This window comes from Malus sylvestris, chromosome 7, assembly GCF_916048215.2.
Source record: "Malus sylvestris chromosome 7, drMalSylv7.2, whole genome shotgun sequence".
NCBI classification, from domain to species: domain Eukaryota; kingdom Viridiplantae; phylum Streptophyta; class Magnoliopsida; order Rosales; family Rosaceae; genus Malus; species Malus sylvestris.
The window spans coordinates 11,292,068-11,308,654 of record NC_062266.1 but is presented as its reverse complement, the minus strand read 5'-3'; the positions used below and the strand labels follow the sequence as shown (position 1 = coordinate 11,308,654).

At 39.4% G+C, this 16,587-nt stretch overlaps 3 protein-coding genes across 3 annotated transcripts; all 3 read left to right on the top strand.

Moving 5' to 3' along the window:
• The first annotated feature begins 1,128 nt into the window (after positions 1 to 1,128).
• Positions 1,129 to 2,682, top strand: LOC126630085 (uncharacterized). Its single transcript, XM_050300243.1, has 3 exons — positions 1,129 to 1,965; positions 2,026 to 2,304; positions 2,398 to 2,682. The coding sequence occupies exons 1-3, from the start codon at positions 1,129 to 1,131 to the stop codon at positions 2,680 to 2,682; spliced, it is 1,401 nt and encodes a 466-aa protein (XP_050156200.1).
• LOC126628547 (uncharacterized) lies at positions 2,673 to 5,675 on the top strand. The gene is made up of 2 exons (XM_050298284.1): positions 2,673 to 4,351; positions 5,049 to 5,675. The coding sequence occupies exons 1-2, from the start codon at positions 2,750 to 2,752 to the stop codon at positions 5,052 to 5,054; spliced, it is 1,608 nt and encodes a 535-aa protein (XP_050154241.1). The 5' UTR covers positions 2,673 to 2,749; the 3' UTR covers positions 5,055 to 5,675.
• Positions 5,676 to 14,325: 8,650 nt separating this feature from the next.
• On the top strand, positions 14,326 to 16,421 carry LOC126628565 (uncharacterized). The gene is made up of 6 exons (XM_050298309.1): positions 14,326 to 14,500; positions 14,875 to 14,915; positions 15,019 to 15,069; positions 15,176 to 15,294; positions 15,713 to 15,777; positions 15,887 to 16,421. Exons 1-6 carry the CDS (start codon positions 14,485 to 14,487, stop codon positions 15,919 to 15,921), a joined length of 327 nt encoding a protein of 108 aa, XP_050154266.1. The 5' UTR covers positions 14,326 to 14,484; the 3' UTR covers positions 15,922 to 16,421.
• The last annotated feature ends 166 nt before the right edge of the window (positions 16,422 to 16,587 follow it).

Sequence of the window (16,587 nt, the reverse complement as noted above, 5' to 3'; positions counted from 1 at the left end):
TCAGGTTTTAACCCAAACAGGTACCCAAAGAGTTACAATTGTTTTACCATTTCCTCTCACTTATTGCCATCACTAAATGACTGTTAGTGGGTGAGTTAAGGAGAAGAAAATGGGGCAGCAAGTTAAAAAGGGGAAAGGGTGCAGGTTGCAGGGTCGGAAAAAAGAAGAGAAATGAAGAAAAAATAGAAAAGAAAGAGGATATGGTAGGTTTGCCGAAAGGAAGGAAAGAATGGAGGAAATCTTGGCATTCTCTCCTCTCGGTTTTATCTTCTCAAACTCATGTCTTTCTTTTGGTTTTATTTGATAATAATGTGTAACTAAATTCTTAGTAGTTAGGGGCTGTTTTGAAGCCCCAAATATGATTGCAAGTTTGTTATGACATTTTGTTTGAATTACTTTTATGAATGGATGAAAATTGATTCACTACTTGTCTCATTGATGAATTCTTTATTTGTTTTCTGTGGATGCATACTTAGTAAGCATATATAGAATTCTAACGCTATGAATATGTGTGTGCCTGCCCTTGTCGAATGAGGACCTACATATGTTCTAGAGTAGTACTTGTTAATTGTGATTAACATGTGAACCAATTTCTAGGATAAGTAAGACAACGCCAGTACTTACGATGCCTTGTGATGACTCAAACTCTTTTCGTTCTTAATGATTTTTACTTGTTAAATCTATGAACACGCCATTCTAGATTGCATGCTAGGGACTAAGTTAAGTTGAAAACGCCGTTCTCTTAACATACTACATAAGAAAGAGTAATAGGTTGAGTTCTAACATTGAGCCAACTTGAGCATCTTCTTCCGGAAATAAAAGGAATTTGAATGAAACATAACATGTTTGCATGATTATTTGGTGGTGGATAGCAATTCCCCTAACTCATTTTTCTTAATTTGTGAACTACTTAAAATTTGTTTCTGTCCTGTTTTTGTTCAATTTAATTTAAATAGCAAATCAACTCCACGGGGACATTTGTGTGCTACTTTGTCATGTGCTTTTAATCTTATCAAATTTTTGGCACCGTTGCCGGGGATTGTTATGTCTAATTACTTATTTTTCTATTGTTTTCTTTTCTTGCCTAATTAGTGTTTTTGTTTTTATTTCAGGTACCCTTTGTAGTATATGCATACTCGAAGGTCCAAGAGCATTGATCTTGCTTCCTACGATCCTGAGCTTGAACGAACACTTCGAAAGCTTCAGAGAAAAATCAAGCAGAAGCGTGCATCGGTGTCTTTACCACCATCTTCTCCACCACATTTGAGTTCAGAAGAGGAGGAAGAACCACAAGAAGGCATGGCTGATAACCGTACTTTGAGGGAATTGGCAACGCCAAATACGGATCAACAACCATTGTGCATCACATATCCAAATGCAGAAGGAGAATTTGAGCTCAAGTCCGGCATGATTCACTACTTGCCTAAGTTCCATGGCTTCTCAACAGAGGATGCCAACAAGCATCTCGTGGAGTTTCACGTGGTATGCTCGGGAATGAGACCATCAAATGTTGATGAGGAGCAAGTCAAGTTGAGGGCATTCCCATTTACATTAGAAGCTAAGGCAAAGGATTGGCTTTACAATTTACCTCTGGGATCAATGAACACATGGAACCAGGTGAAGCAAGCATTCTTGGAGCAATATTTTCTGGCCACAAAAGCTGCAAGCATAAGGAAGGACATATGTGCAATCCGACAACAACATGGAGAACCCTTTGGAGATTACTATGAGCGATTCACACATTTGGTTGCATCTTGTCCTAATCATCAAATTTCAGAGCATCTTTTAATACAGTATTTTTATGAAGGATTGTGTGGTATTGATCGTGTAATGCTTGATGCAGCAAGTGGAGGAGCATTCATGGACAAGACACCAACAAATGCTAAGGCATTATTAAAGAACATTGCTGGAAATACACGACAATTTGGAGGGAGAGATGAGCTACCTCTTGAGAAAGTTAATGAGGTAAGTGCTAATTCTAGTATTGAATTACAATTAGCTAACTTCACTAATCTTGTGCAACAGGTTATGGTGGCTCCAAAACAGGTGTGCGGTGTATGTTCAATGATAGGACATGCCACGGACATGTGCCCTTCATTGATGGATCAAGGTGGTTTTGAGCAAGCTAATGCGTTAGGAGGGTTTCAGGAGCAACAAAGGCAAAAGTATAATCCATACTCCAACAACTATAACGCGGGGTGGCGCGATCATCCACACTTAAAGTGGAACAATCAAGACAATGGACAACAATCTGTTCCCAACAACTATAACCGTCCACCTGGCTTCTTTCAAGCAAGATCGCAGGCACCAGTTTAGCCTCAACAACATCAAGCTCCAAGTAAGTCTCTTGAGGATTTAATTGCTTCTTTAGCTAACTCTACTCAATCTCATCAACAGAAAACAGACAAAGCAATTGAAAACCTTGAGCGCCAAATGAGTCAGTTAGCAAGTTTGATGGGGCAACAACACCAACCAGGAAGGTTGCCTAGCCAGACCGTGGTGAATCCAAATGAGGAGCAGATGAATGTTGTGACTTTAAGGAGTGGAAAAGAAGTTTTTGAGCAATCAATGATGCAAAAGAGGACTAGAAAAGATACAAATGAGCAAGAGGAGCTACAAACCAAGAATCTTGAGCAAGATGAGGCTTCAACAGAAACGGAAATTGAACACAAAAGATTCTGATAAGGTAAGTAAATAAGTTCAAAATTCATTTAACTCATGTGTCCCTATTCCTTTTCCTCGTAGGTTTATGAAGTCTAAGAAAGAGCAAACTGATAAGGAAATCTTGGATACTTTCCGGAAAGTCCAAGTGAACTTACCTCTTTTAGATGCCATAAAACAAGTGCCCAAGTATGCAAAGTTCCTTAAAGAGCTTTGTACGAACAAGAGGACATTCAATGATCAAGAAATTGTGGCATTAAGCGAGGAAGTATCAGCTGTTTTGCAGAGGAAGCTGCCACCGAAGTTGAAAGATGCCGGTAGCTTTACCATTCCATGTGTAATCGGAGGGAAAGAGTTTGGGAGAGCATTGTGTGATTTGGGTGCATCCATCAATTTGATGCCATATTCAGTGTATGAATCATTGAACCTTGGAGACTTGAAGAAAACAAAGGTAGTAATCCAGTTGGTAGATCGTTCAAATAGATATCCCAAAGGCCTATTGGAGGATGTACTTGTGCAAGTGAATGAGCTCATTTTTCCCGCTGACTTTTTTGTTCTTGAGATGGAACATGACCCTATGCGTACTACACTTCCTCTTATATTGGGAAGACCATTCCTTAGAACGGCACGTACGAAGATTGATGTCTATGATAGTACCTTAACCATGGAAATTGATGGGGAAAGCGTCAAGTTCAAAATCTTCAATGCTATGAGGTACCCTAGTGATTTTGAATCTTGTTTGTCTATTGATGTGTTTGACTATTTTGTGCAGGATTGTTTTAATGAAGGTGTGGGACAAAATAATTTAGAGAAGGCATTAGTGCATAGCATTACACATGGAAATTTTAATTATTCAGAGCACATTGAAGAAGAATTAATCCAAACAGTGGCCGCTCTTGAGTCTCTTTCACCAATTCGTGGTAAGTCTTCTTCCTATTTTATTTCTTTTCCTACTTCTAACAAAAAAACTCTTCCTTCTGTGATTCAGGCACCCAAATTGGAGCTTAAACCGATTCTTGAACATTTGAAGTATGCATTTTTGGGAGAGGATGAAACATTACCGGTCATCATATCATCACAACTCACAGCAGAAGAGAGGGAGAAACTGATTCGCGTATTGAAGGATCACAAAACTGCCATAGCTTGGAGTATTGCAGATATCAAAGGTATAAATCCAGCTACATGTATGCATAGGATTATGTTGAAGGAAGGTGTAAAACCAATAAGGGAAGCTCAACGCCATTTGAACCCACTTATGATGACGGTTGTCAAGAAAGAGGTTATCAAACTTTTTGATGTTGGCATCATATATCCTATCTCGGACAGCAAGTGGGTGAGCCCCGTTCAAGTAGTTCCAAAGCGATCCAGAGTCATAGTTGTTAAGAATGAAGCTAATGAGCTAGTGCCTACACGTGTGCAAAATAGTTGGAGAGTCTGTACAGACTATCGAAAGATAAATAGCACCACATGCAAGGATCACTTTCCAGTCTCATTCATTGATCAAATGTTAGAAAGGTTAGCTAGTCATTCTCATTATTGCTTTCTTGATGGCTATTCTGGATATAATCAGATTGCAGTTGCTCCGGAGGATCAAGAAAAAACGACTTTCACATGCCCATTTGGCACATTTGCATACCGGAGGATGCCGTTTGGACTTTGCAATGCTCCCGCCACATTTCAAAGGTGTATGGTAAGTATCTTTTCTGATATGATTGAGAAAATAATTGAAGTGTTCATGGATGATTTTTCAGTTTATGGTGATTCTTTTGATACATGTCTACATAATTTGTCTCTAGTTTTAAAACGTTGCCAAGAAACTAATCTAGTCTTAAATTGGGAAAAATGTCATTTCATGGTTTCACATGGATTAGTTCTAGGGCATATCATATCTGAAAATGAAATTGAAGTTGATAAATCTAAAGTAGAACTTGTTAGTTCTTTACCCCTCCCTACTACTGTCAGGGAGGTTCGTTCTTTTCTTGGACATGCAGGTTTCTACCGTAGGTTTATGAAGGATTTCTCAATGATTTTTAGACCTTTGTGCCGTTTGCTTCAAAAAGATGTAACATTTGATATGAATGAAGAGTGTGTGGTAGCATTCAACAAGCTTCAGGAGTTATTATCCACAGCTCCTGTGATCATACCACCAGATTGGAGTTTACCTTTTGAGTTGATGTGCGATGCTTCAGACTATGTTGTCGGTGCAGTTCTAAAGCAGCGTGTCAACAAAGTGCCACATGTCATCTATTATGCATCTCGAACACTCAATGATGCATAGTTGAATTATTCAACAACAGAAAAGAAGCTTTTAGTTGTTGTATTTTCTTTAGAAAAATTTAGATCTTATCTAATTGGGACTAAAGTTATTGTGTTTTCTGACCATGCAGCTTTGAAGTATCTACTCACAAAAAAAGATGCAAAACCGTGACTCATTCGATGGATACTTCTACTTCAAGAGTTTGACTTGGAGATCAAGGATAAGAAAGGAAGTGAGAATGTTGTAGCAGATCATCTTAGCAGACTTGTGCATTCAAACACAGAGGAAGATCTCATCCCTTTACGTGAGAGTTTTCCGGATGAGCAATTGTTTTCATTAAAGGCTACTGACCCTTGGTATGCAGATATTATCAATTACAAGGTCACCAAAAAGATTCCGGATGATTTTACACGTGCTCAGAAAGATAAGCTTGTCAAAATCGCCAAATACTACGAGTGGTATGATCCTTATTTGTGGAAATATTGCCCTGATCAATTGATTAGAAGGTGTGTCCCCGAATCTGAGTTTAAATCTATTCTAACTTTTTGTCATTCTTATGCATGTGGCGGCCATTTTGGAGCAAAGAGGACAGCTCTTAAGGTGTTAGAGAGTGGTTTTTATTGGCCTAGTTTGTTTAAGGATGCGTACGAGTTTTGAGCAACATGTGATCGTTGTCAACGAATAGGTAACTTGGGCCCAAGAAATCAAATGCCACAAACCCCTATTTTGATTGTTGAGATCTTTGATGTGTGGGGCATTGATTTCATGAGACCTTTTCCATCTTCTAATGGTTTTCTTTACATTTTATTGGTTGTGGATTATGTTTCTAAATGGGTGGAAGCAAAAGGCACCAAAACTAATGATTCAAGAGTTGTTTCAGATTTTATTAAGACTAACATCTTTGCAAGATTTGGAATACCTAGAGCAATCATCAGCGATAGAGGGAGTCACTTTTGCAATAGAACATTTGAAGCGTTGCTTCGGAAGTACAATGTCACACATAAGGTGTCTACACCTTATCATCCACAAACTAGTGGTCAAGCAAAAGTATCAAACGTTGAGGTGAAGCAAATTTTGGAGAAAACTGTGAGTCCTAGTAGGAAGGATTGGAGCATGCGCTTGAACGATGCATTGTGGGCGTATAGGACTGCTTATAAGACTCCTATTGGAATGTCCCCATTTCGGTTAGTTTATGGGAAACCATGTCGTCTTCCAGTAGAGTTAGAACACAAAGCTTATTGGGCGATCAAAGCCTACAACATGGACATGAGTGTTGCCGGACAGCATAGAAAGCTCCAATTGAATGAGTTAGACGAAATCTGAAATGATGCATACGAGTCTAGTCGAATATACAAGGAGAAATCAAAGGCATTTCATGACAAGATGATATCAAGGAATAGCTTTTCCATTGGACAAAAAGTTCTTCTATTTAATTCTCGCCTTCGGTTATTTCCAGGTAAGCTTCGTTCTCGATGGGTTGGTCCATTTGTTATAACTAATATTTTTCCTCATGGTGCAGTGGAAATCCAAAGTGCAAAGACCGAAAACGTGTTCAAAGTGAATGGACATAGACTCAAGCCATATTACGAGTCTTTTGCAGAGCATGATGTGGAGGTTGTACCCCTCCAAGAACCATCTACCCTTGGGTGATAACTCTTGGTACCGTCCGGCTGCGGACGTAAAAGCAAGCGTTTATTGGGAGGCAACCCAATATTTCTATTCATTGTCTTTTTATGTCATTTTCAATTTTCCGTTTGTTTTTGTTTTTTGAATTTTCTTGCATGCTAAACTGAATTATTTCTTTTCTTTGTAGGAAAATTTGATCGTGCCCACCATTGGAGTTGATTGCAGAATTGGAGTTTGGGGGTCATCGCTTGATTTTACTACAAATTGGGGAAGTTTTCAGTCCAAATACTTTATTTTGTTTTTTTTACTATTTTATTTTATTTTTAATTATTGTGTTTTTTTTTTACATTGGGGACAATGTCCAGTTTAAGTTTGGGGGTAAGGATTGAAAAAAAATGACCAAATTGAAAATTTGAACTGGTTTGATTTGTTTTCATGTTGTTTCTTTTTGTTTTCTTAGTTAGTTTTATTTACTTTAAACAAAAACTCAAAAACATTCAGAAAATTTGAAAATCCAAAAATAGTCTTATTTTCTTTATTGTTTTGAATTAGATTTTTGTTAGTTTCCTGACCCAATGATATAATTGGATTGAATTTGAACCACAGTGATCAAGAACTTAGTAAGCATGTGTTGTGTGAAATTCCTTATTCTCTTGTTAGCCTTGTACATGTTTAATCATCTGTGAAAAACCAAATCCACATAGCCTTGTTGATGTGAAACTAAAGTATGACTTAAAGCTTCGCATGTGAATATAGTGACCATATACAACCTATGTGAGTTTTTTATCCTATTGAAAGTGTGTGCATTTTTCATACACTCATATTTTTTTATGTGTGATGAACTTATGTGACTTACATCTCTAGAACTTGTGTAACGATCTTTCAAAATGTTTGTCATTTGATTGCATGAACTTGAAAAGGATAGAGGTATTAGGTTTATCACCATGGCCCAAATAAGCATGTTTCCTAAAGAGAAATGATATCATTAGATTGCCAATTTGAGCCGTATATATTGAGCCTTTTATTTCTTATCACCAGATATGTCTACCCTTATACCTTAAACATTTTTCCTTACCCTTTCCAAGCTAGCTAGTGAGCAATGTGAGATTGTCTTATGAGAAATGTTTGTGAAGTACTTTGAAGGAGTTTGGAAAAAGAATAAGTGTGGGGGTATTTCATGTTTGTATTTAGTTATGTGCAAAATTAGTTCAAAAAAAAAAAGAAAGAAAAAAAAGTATACAAAGCAAATAAAAAGTTTTTTAAAGTTTCAGTTTAGGGGTGTGGTTGGAGGTATTAGTAGAGTGGTTGGACAGCTTGAGTTCTTGTAAATCTCAACAAGAGAATTGCTTGCAATGTAGCTTGGAACTTGTGTTTACCTATCCTTTCATTTCTATAACCCTCTTCCTAAGCCTCATTACAACCAATAAAAGTCCTCTTGATTTAAGTTTTGCATTTATGATTGTGGAGATGAGATCTTTATGCAAGCTTATGGTAGATCTTTCACATTTGATTCTTTGAGCGAAACATGTTAAACTAAACATATGTGTGATTGAGTGTATGTCCCGTGAGAAGGTCACTAGTTAGCATGTGGTGTTTTAAAAAAAAAAACTTGAAATTGCATTAGCATGGCTATTACACACACTACACTTCATGGATGATTAAAAGGTTACTGCTAACATTTGAATAAGGAAGATGAGCTTGGATTAGCTTGTTTGGTGCTAGCTAAGGTTCTTGATGATTTGTTTTCTTGAATGAAATTCTATGAGGGTCACATAGGGGGAAGCTATTGTTTTTCATGTTGCTACTTTTTCATATTTTCTTCGTTTTGCTCGAGGACTAGCAAAAGCTAAGTGTGAGGGTATTTGATAAGCTCATATTTATATATAATTTACATCAAATTCACTTGTCTTTTCTTAGTTAGTTCCTTATATTTTTGAGCTATTTACTTTGTTTTTGTGTTTTCTAGGATTTGTCAAGCAAAGAAAAGAAAAATAGCACAAGTTGGATTTTAAGTAACAAATTCGTCAAAACTGCCTGTGCAGGTCAGCTGACTTTGGAAGCAAGTTGTGAATAGCTCAAAATGAATTAGAGAATGAGCCTTATATTCTTGGAAAGCTACGGATGTCTATTTTCTGGAGCATTTTGCGGATTGTTAATATCATGTTTGTAGAAGAAGTTATGGCTGTTTTAACACTGAAAGGTTCACAAGAGACTGGGCAGTTTGTAACTGCAATGAAAGCAATAAACCCAATAAATCTAGCAGCCAAAACTGATGTAGCCAAGAACAAGCCAGCTGATACCTATTCAAATATCAGAGGAAATGAAAATAAAGATGAGGATTAAGTGGGAGTAATTGGCATAAAGGGTACCCAAAGAGTTACAATTGTTTTACCATTTCCTCTCACTTATTGCCATCACTAAATGGTTGTTAGTGGGTGAGTTAAGGAGAAGAAAATGGGGTAGCAAGTTAAAAAGGGGAAAGGGTGCAGGTTGCAGGGTCGGAAAAAAAGAAGAGAAAGGAAGAAAAAATAGAAAAGAAAGAGGATAAGGCAGCATTGCGGAAATGAAGGAAAGAAAGGAGGAAATCTTGGCATTCTCTCCTCTCTGTTTTATCTTCTCAAACTCATGTCTTTCTATTGGTTTTATTTGATAATAATGTGTAACTAAATTCTTAGTAGTTAGGGGCTGTTTTGAAGCCCCGAATATGATTGCAAGTTTGTTATGACATTTTGTTTGAATTACTTTTATGAATGGATGAAAATTGATTCACTACTTGTCTCATTGATGAATTCTTTATTTGTTTTCTATGGATGCATACTTAGTAAGCATATATAGAATTCTAACGCTATGAATATGTGTGTGCCTGCCCTTGTCGAATGAGGACCTACATATGTTCTAGAGTAGTACTTGTTAATTGCGATTAACATGTGAACAAATTTATAGGATAAGTAAGACAACGCCAGTACTTACGATGCCTTGTGATGACTTAAACTCTTTTCGTTCTTAATGATTTTTACTTGTTAAATCTATGAACACGCCATTCTAGATTGCATGCTAGGGACTAAGTTAAGTTGAAAACGCCATTCTCTTAACATACTACATAAGAAAGAGTAATAGGTTGAGTTCTAACATTAAGCCAACTTGAGCATCTTCATCCAGAAATAAAAGGAATTTGAATGAAACATAACATGTTTGCATGATTATTTGGTGGTGGGTAGCAATTCCCCTAACTCGTTTTTCTTAATTTGTGAACTACTTAAAATTTGTTTCTGTCCTGTTTTTGTTCAATTTAATTTAAATAGCAATCAACTCCAAAAATCCCAAAAATTTGTACAAGTGTAGCTCTGTGTGTCTAGTGTCTTCATATAAAATTTCGTAGAATTTAGATAAGTGTAAGTCGGTCTAATAATTATTTTTCGGTGGCTGGTCAGTAGGGACAGCAACCAGTTTTTGTGACATTTTAAGTAGTTAGATAAAACAATCTTCTGCGGGAAATACCCTTATTTTCATATGCTACAATTGACAAATCTTAGTGTTAATAAGGAAAATCAATAGGACATTTGTGTGCTACTTTGTGGTGTGCTTTTAATCTTATCAGGGGGCTGAATAAGGATGCTTGATAGGGATGAAGTGCTCGTACTTGGAGAGACGATCCACTACTACCAATATAGCATTTCGACCATGAGCCGAGGGAAGACCTTCGCCAAGGCTATATCTGTCCAGACTTGGGTTGGAATGGATAGTGGCTGCAAAGGACCTGGTGGCTTAATGGTTTCATAATGGGTGCGTTAGCACACATCACAAGCAGCTACAAAGCTCTTGACATCCTTTTTGAGGTCGGGCCAATTGAAGTTATGCGTGAGGCGTTTGTAGGTGAGCAAGAATCTGGAGTGGCCCGAAGAAGGCGAAGTGTGGAACTCCTGGAGGAGTTGGGAGTGCCACGGGGACGTAGCGGGGACAAAGATACCTGACTTGTAATATAAAAGGTCTCCCTGTAGCCGGAATGAGCCTTTATTGTTTGGATCATGTTGCAACACCTTAATCACCTCGATGGTATAGGAGGCCTAAATTTCAGCCACACAACCAAAGAGCAGTTGCGAGAGTCCCATCAAGGATAGGAGCTCGGGCCAATGGGATAAGGCATTAGCTACGGCATTGGAAGCTTTGGATCGGTAGGCCAAAGTGTAGTTGTACCCAAGGAGTTTCAGCAACCATTTTTGTTATGACGGAGTGGTGATGCGTTGGTCCAAGAAGTACTTAAGAGTTTGGTGGTCTATGAGAATGGTGAAGTGGTGTCCAATTAAATAAGAACGCCACTTTTGGACGGCAAACACCACGGCTAGCATTTCTTTGTCATACACCAAAAGTGATTGGTGTTTGGGTGCCAATGGCTTGCTAAGGAACTCAATTGGGTGATTATCTTGGGACAACACTGCCACAATGCCGACGTTGGATGCGTCGCACTCCAAGGTGAAGGACTTGGTGAAATTGGGGAGCGCCAGGACCGGAGTTGTGGATAATGCCACCTTGAGGGCCGAAAAAGCTGTGTCTGCTGTGGGGGACCAAAAGAAGCTGTCCTTCTTGAGTAAGTCCGTGAGGGGCTTGGCAATTAGACCAAAATGACGGATGAACTTGCGGTAATAGCTGGCGAGGCCCAAGAACCCGCGGAGAGTATAGACGCTCGAATAAGTCGGCCATTCTACAATCGCTACTATCTTGGAGGGATCTATGGTCACTCCACAATCTGAAATGATATGGCCCAAGTAAGCAATATAATTCTACTTAATGATGCACTTCGACGGTTTCAAACGGAGGCGGTGCTGTTGGAGAATATCAAAGACAGTAGTCAAATGTGAGACATGGTTATCCAAGGAGTCACTGAAGACTAATATATCATAAAAAAAACGAGAAACAAATTTTCGTAGCAGTGGCTTTAAGATGGAGCTCATCAAGGCTTGGAAGGTTGTCGGCGCCTTGGTGAGACCGAAGGGCATGACGGTGAATTCGTAGTGGCCCTCATGTGTGCGGAACGCTGTCTTATGGATGTCCGGTTCGTACATGCGGATTTGGTGGTAACCGAAGCGGAGGTCCAGTTTAGAAAATATCATCGCTCCCTGCAATTCTGCCAAGAGTTCGTCAATAATAGGAACGAGAAAGTAATCTTTAATGGTAACTGCATTGATCGCTCGATAGTCCACACAAAAACGCCATGTTGAGTCGCTCTTGGCCACTAATAATGCTGGAGAAGAAAAAAGACTCATGTTAGGGCGGATGATGCCGGCTGCAAGCATCTTGTCGACTTGGCGCTCAAGTTCGGCCTTTTGGGCATGCCCGTAACGATATGGTCGAACATTTATTGGTATCATGCCTGGAAGTAATGGGATTCTATGATTGATCTCCCGGTGTGAGGGTAAAGATGTTGGTGGTTGAAAGAGCTCGTGATTCATGGTGATGAGTGACTGAATGCTAGTTGGTGGGAAAGAGAGCTTACCGTTGTGGTGAGAGTGGCCAGCTGTGGTACGGCTTGTAGAAGAGAACCACCTAAAGTAGTGACATTCGGCTGCACTGTGGAAGGAAGCGCAGACGAAGTGGAAGAACACACCAAACGATAGTTCATTCCTTGCATTGAGAACTCCATAATCTTAAGTAAAAAGTTCCAACCAATGAGACCCAATGTCTCTAACCAATCCACACCCAATACCATATCGCAACCCGTCACTGCGAGAAGGTGGAAATCGCTAGTAAAAGTAAATTCCTTGAGGCACACCAGAACTTGGTGAGCCACCCCTTTGGTGCAGAAACAGCACCCTGTAGCTACCATAACTGCCTCGGTTGTAGAAGTGTTGACTTATAATCCCAAGTGAGCCGCCACTTATGGATTGAGGAAACTTTGATCAACCCCGGAGTCAATAAACACTTGAATTGGAGTGTGGATAATGAAGCCCTCCAAGCGCATAGCGCGGCCTCGGACACGTTTAGTGGTGGAGATAGTGTTGAGAGCGATGAGGTGCTCCATCTATTCTACCACGGGGGGAAGATGCAGAGTGGGGTCCCCAAGTTCTGGAATAGGTGCCTGTTTGTCATCATCCGCCAACAACATGATAATGTGGGTGTGGCAGCACCAGTGGCCCGGATGATATTGTTCGTCGCAGTTGAAACAGAGCCATTTGCTCTCGACGGTTGCGCATCTCTACTTGTGTGAGCCGTCAAATAGGTTCAGTGGGTGTAGGATTAGTGGCAGTGGGAGTGGGCCGAGAGGTAGTGGATGGTGTAGTGGGGTTGGGTAGGGAGGAAAATTATGGTTTAGAGTTGTAGGTTGAGGAACGGAAACTCCCAGCAAAAGGTACCGGCCGACGACCCTGTTTATGCTCGTAGATTCGAGCTAGTTCGATGGCACGCGCCAGAGAGGACGACTCTTGGACCACGACATCATCCTATAACTCGTCTTTGAGACCGCCTAAGAACGCTCCCAGAAGTTGAGCATCGGTCCAGTCCGGAGTACGGCACAAAAAGTGAATGAACTGACCGACATACGCCTCCACAATGGTGGTTTGGGTGATGTGCGACAGGGCCATGTTGAAGTTCAATGAGTCTGCCGGTCCAAATCGCTGCAGTAGTTGGCCCAAAAAGAGAGGGGGAACCTCATTTTGTACCAACGGAGCCAATGGGCCGTGTCGCCACCAAGATGTAGTCCAGCCATTGTGACTCGTCAGTGCTCGGCTATCTCATGATAGTCTAAAAACTCTTCTGCCATTGCAAGCCAATCATAAGGATCTTCCCCAAAAAATCGAGGGAGGTCGATTTTGAATGTTTTGGGTCCCGAGAAGGTCGGTGAAGTGGGTGGGTATGGGTGACCAGAGTAGAGGTCGTGGGTCAAGGAAGAGGGGTTAAGTCCGGAAAAGGGTGGGGGAAGGTAACGGGAGATGAAGGGTTGGCCCAAGGAGTGAGTCGTGGTGGAAATTGGTGGTGTGAAGGGGAGGGACGAAGGGCCGATGACCATGCGTGATGCTAGAGGTTAGGTTATGGGTACGGAAGAGGAGGTGAAGAAACCCCATGTGGACGGTGGGATGAGAGTGTAGGCGGCAGAGAAAGGGGTGGGTCCGAGAGAGATGGGGATAGAGCCGATTGGGATTTGGGGGTTAGGTTGGGTGGGTTGTTTTAGGGCGCGAATCGCGTCAAGAATCATCTGTTGCACTTGGTCTTGACAGATCCGATGGACAGAGGTCGGCGATGGCTTGTTGGAGGTCATCCTAGCGGACGGTCATCATGGAGAAAGACTCTTGAAAGTCTTGAAGCTGAGTGAGGATTTGGTGTTGCTGAAACTCACGGTCCAGCCTCAGTCACGTCGGCCACCGTGACCGACGCCTTACTTTTGCCCATGGATGCACACCTGGGCTCTGGATACCAAATGGTAGGTTCCAGTCGCCTCAAGGGGGACAAGTTACAAGAAAAGGAAAAGTTGCAGAGAAAAGGAAAATAATGCAGAAAGATAAGTTTTTCATTCATAACTCAAAAGGGGAGGCAGATTCTCTGCCCTCCCACTTCCTGTGCCCTCCTGTTTTGTGTAGTCACGGTTAAGCCACGTCAACATTTTATATTGTTTTTTTATAGAGATAATAAGACAAAAAAGAATAGTAATATAAAATATTGACGTGGCTTAACCGTAACCACACAAACAGAATGACACAGGAGGGCACGGGAAGATCTGCCCTCCCACACAAGGGGATCACAATGGGGATTGTATACCCACATCAGTCACTACAGACAAAAGAGTTTTGTCTCTTTTTTTTGTTAATTTGGGGACTAGATGTTTAATTTTGAACTAATTTTGTGTGAGGTTGACTGGGTAGGAGTTCGTATGCTGAAACCTTGCTTAGGAGGTTTTGGGTTTCTAAGAAAGCTAAGGAAGAGATCTCCAACATCGCTCAAGATCTCTCTGTATGGAATTCTACCACCCTGCTAATTTCCACACTCTGTCTCTTTGTTGCATGCATTGTTCTTGATCTTGATCATATTGTTTTCTTTTGTTGGAATTAATCTTAGATTAATGCTGCTTAATAGGGAAGACCCATCCCATTTGATCACTTCCCCAATTTAATAATTTCTCTTAAAGTAGAAAGCTAACATGTTATATATGTACATAGCACTTAATTAGGTTTTGTTTTAGGATTGATTTTGTGGGTTTAGGATTTGATTGGTTAATGTCCTGCTTAGTCACTGAGCATTTGAAAATTTCAATTTTTCCAAAGCTTTGAATTGGAAAGGAAAATTCTTCTTATGTTTAATTGAAATGGGTATTTCAAAGATTGCATATTTTTTGGAATTTTTAGGCTTGGAAGCTCAAGAGGCTATGCCACTGGTATTTCAAATGGTAATTTTGAATTTTCTGCAAGTGATGGAGTAATTTCTTATGGATTTATTGGGTTTGGATACAATTGTTTTGGAAATTGACATACTTTTTTGTTTGTGATCAGTCCTTGAATTCTACTGCCAGAACGTATCGTCTGGCCACAATTATAGGACAGGTGTGTAATTCTTATTTTGATAATTTTTCTCCTTTCTCTCTTTGATACTTGGCATGTGTATTCACTTAGGAAAAATACTTAAGTCTAAATGATATTAATGGTGCAGGATAAATTTTCTTCTGGAGCTATAAAATCCGCAACAGATTTCCAAGTATACAAGGAGGTTGCTGGCCTTTCACCGCTTGACTTTGGTTACACAGATAACACTGCAGTTACCATACAAAGGTTTTTTTCCTTCCCTTTTGCCCATTTTTTGGGATATTAGTTACAAAATCTGTTTAGAGCATAGGTGTGAAATTTACAGGAGGGGTTAGTAAGTTAATTAGTTAATTTGATTCTCAATGGATATGAGTTATTGCGATTTGCAGAGATAGACTAAAGACTTAAAGAAAACAATGTCTGTTTTGAGTACTTCTCACGTCATTGAGGCACAAATGTTGTTCCTGCATTAATTAATTTTCTTTATATCGAAATTGAATAAATTTAATTTTCCTTGATATCTAAATGTATTAAAGTAATTTTGATTGAAGTTTGTTTGTCTGCTTTCCAAAATTCATTTTTTGGTTACCAGATATCTCACTCCGTTTATAGTGTGCTTTTTTTAGTTAACTGAAAAAAAGGCTTTTTATTCTTTGGTTTTCAGGACTTCATTTACCGTTTACAGGTCAACCCTGCAATACCAAAGTACAAGAGAAACAAAGATTAGAGGTAGTTTTTTATCTAACTTCTTTGGATTTTAACTGAGAATAGTTTCTAAGATATGTATTGTGCATTTGGCCAGTGTTAACTACTGAATCGATTAAAAAACATTCCGTAGGGGCTGCGCCGCCATTCAATTACTCGGCCACCTGAGGAGGGTTTGATCATATGCTTCACTTCGGGTACGAGCTCTATCTACTCTGTTTATTTGATCTAAAAGATTTGTAATTGATGTTGCAGCAATGTCATTGTAGTACTAATCCCTAAATGTATTTTGTTAATGTAAAGTTTATAGAATACAAATGCAAACTGAAACACTTATTTTACCATGTGTATTCAGCTGCTTTGATTGGTTCCTGAATTATTTAGAGATCCGTATGTTCAATTGTGGTTTTGCAGAATTTTCTGAAGTAAAATATGCATTAAATGTTTTGTGAAATAGGCATTTTTGAATAGGGTAGTTATGCTACTGGTTTTTGATGATATGCCTAATGTTTATTTTGGATTGAATTTCAACTTCTACATAGTTTATGATTAGTAATCTCTCATGGCAGTTTGGAAATGATAATTTGTTTACGAGCTTCTGTGTGTTGTAATTGAGTGTGTGTAGCGTCATTTTTCGTTCAGATGTCAAGAAAAAATTCCTCAACTGTACAAGGAATGGGGAAAGATAAATATACTAATACACTTCGTTTTTTCTTCAATATCAGTGATGAAAACATTTCGTTTGCATCTTTCTTGATAATAGTTTTCCACTTTTCCTTTAAAATATTTGAAAGCGCTGCTGATTTTGCTTTTGCATTTATTTTGTTAGGAATT

What these genes read in the sequence shown, in the direction of transcription:
- LOC126628547 (XM_050298284.1), top strand. Translation starts at nt 2,750, where the DNA reads ATGAAGTCTAAGAAAGAGCAAACTGATAAGGAAATCTTGGATACTTTC.
- LOC126630085 (XM_050300243.1), top strand. Translation starts at nt 1,129, where the DNA reads ATGCATACTCGAAGGTCCAAGAGCATTGATCTTGCTTCCTACGATCCT. An exon ending in CTCTTGAGAAAGTTAATGAG is followed by an intron (nt 1,966 to 2,025) that starts GTAAGTGCTAAT and finishes CTTGTGCAACAG; the next exon opens with GTTATGGTGGCTCCAAAACA. An exon ending in TCTTTCAAGCAAGATCGCAG is followed by an intron (nt 2,305 to 2,397) that starts GCACCAGTTTAG and finishes TCTCATCAACAG; the next exon opens with AAAACAGACAAAGCAATTGA.
- LOC126628565 (XM_050298309.1), top strand. An exon ending in TGCCACTGGTATTTCAAATG is followed by an intron (nt 14,916 to 15,018) that starts GTAATTTTGAAT and finishes GTTTGTGATCAG; the next exon opens with TCCTTGAATTCTACTGCCAG. An exon ending in ACTGCAGTTACCATACAAAG is followed by an intron (nt 15,295 to 15,712) that starts GTTTTTTTCCTT and finishes TTTGGTTTTCAG; the next exon opens with GACTTCATTTACCGTTTACA.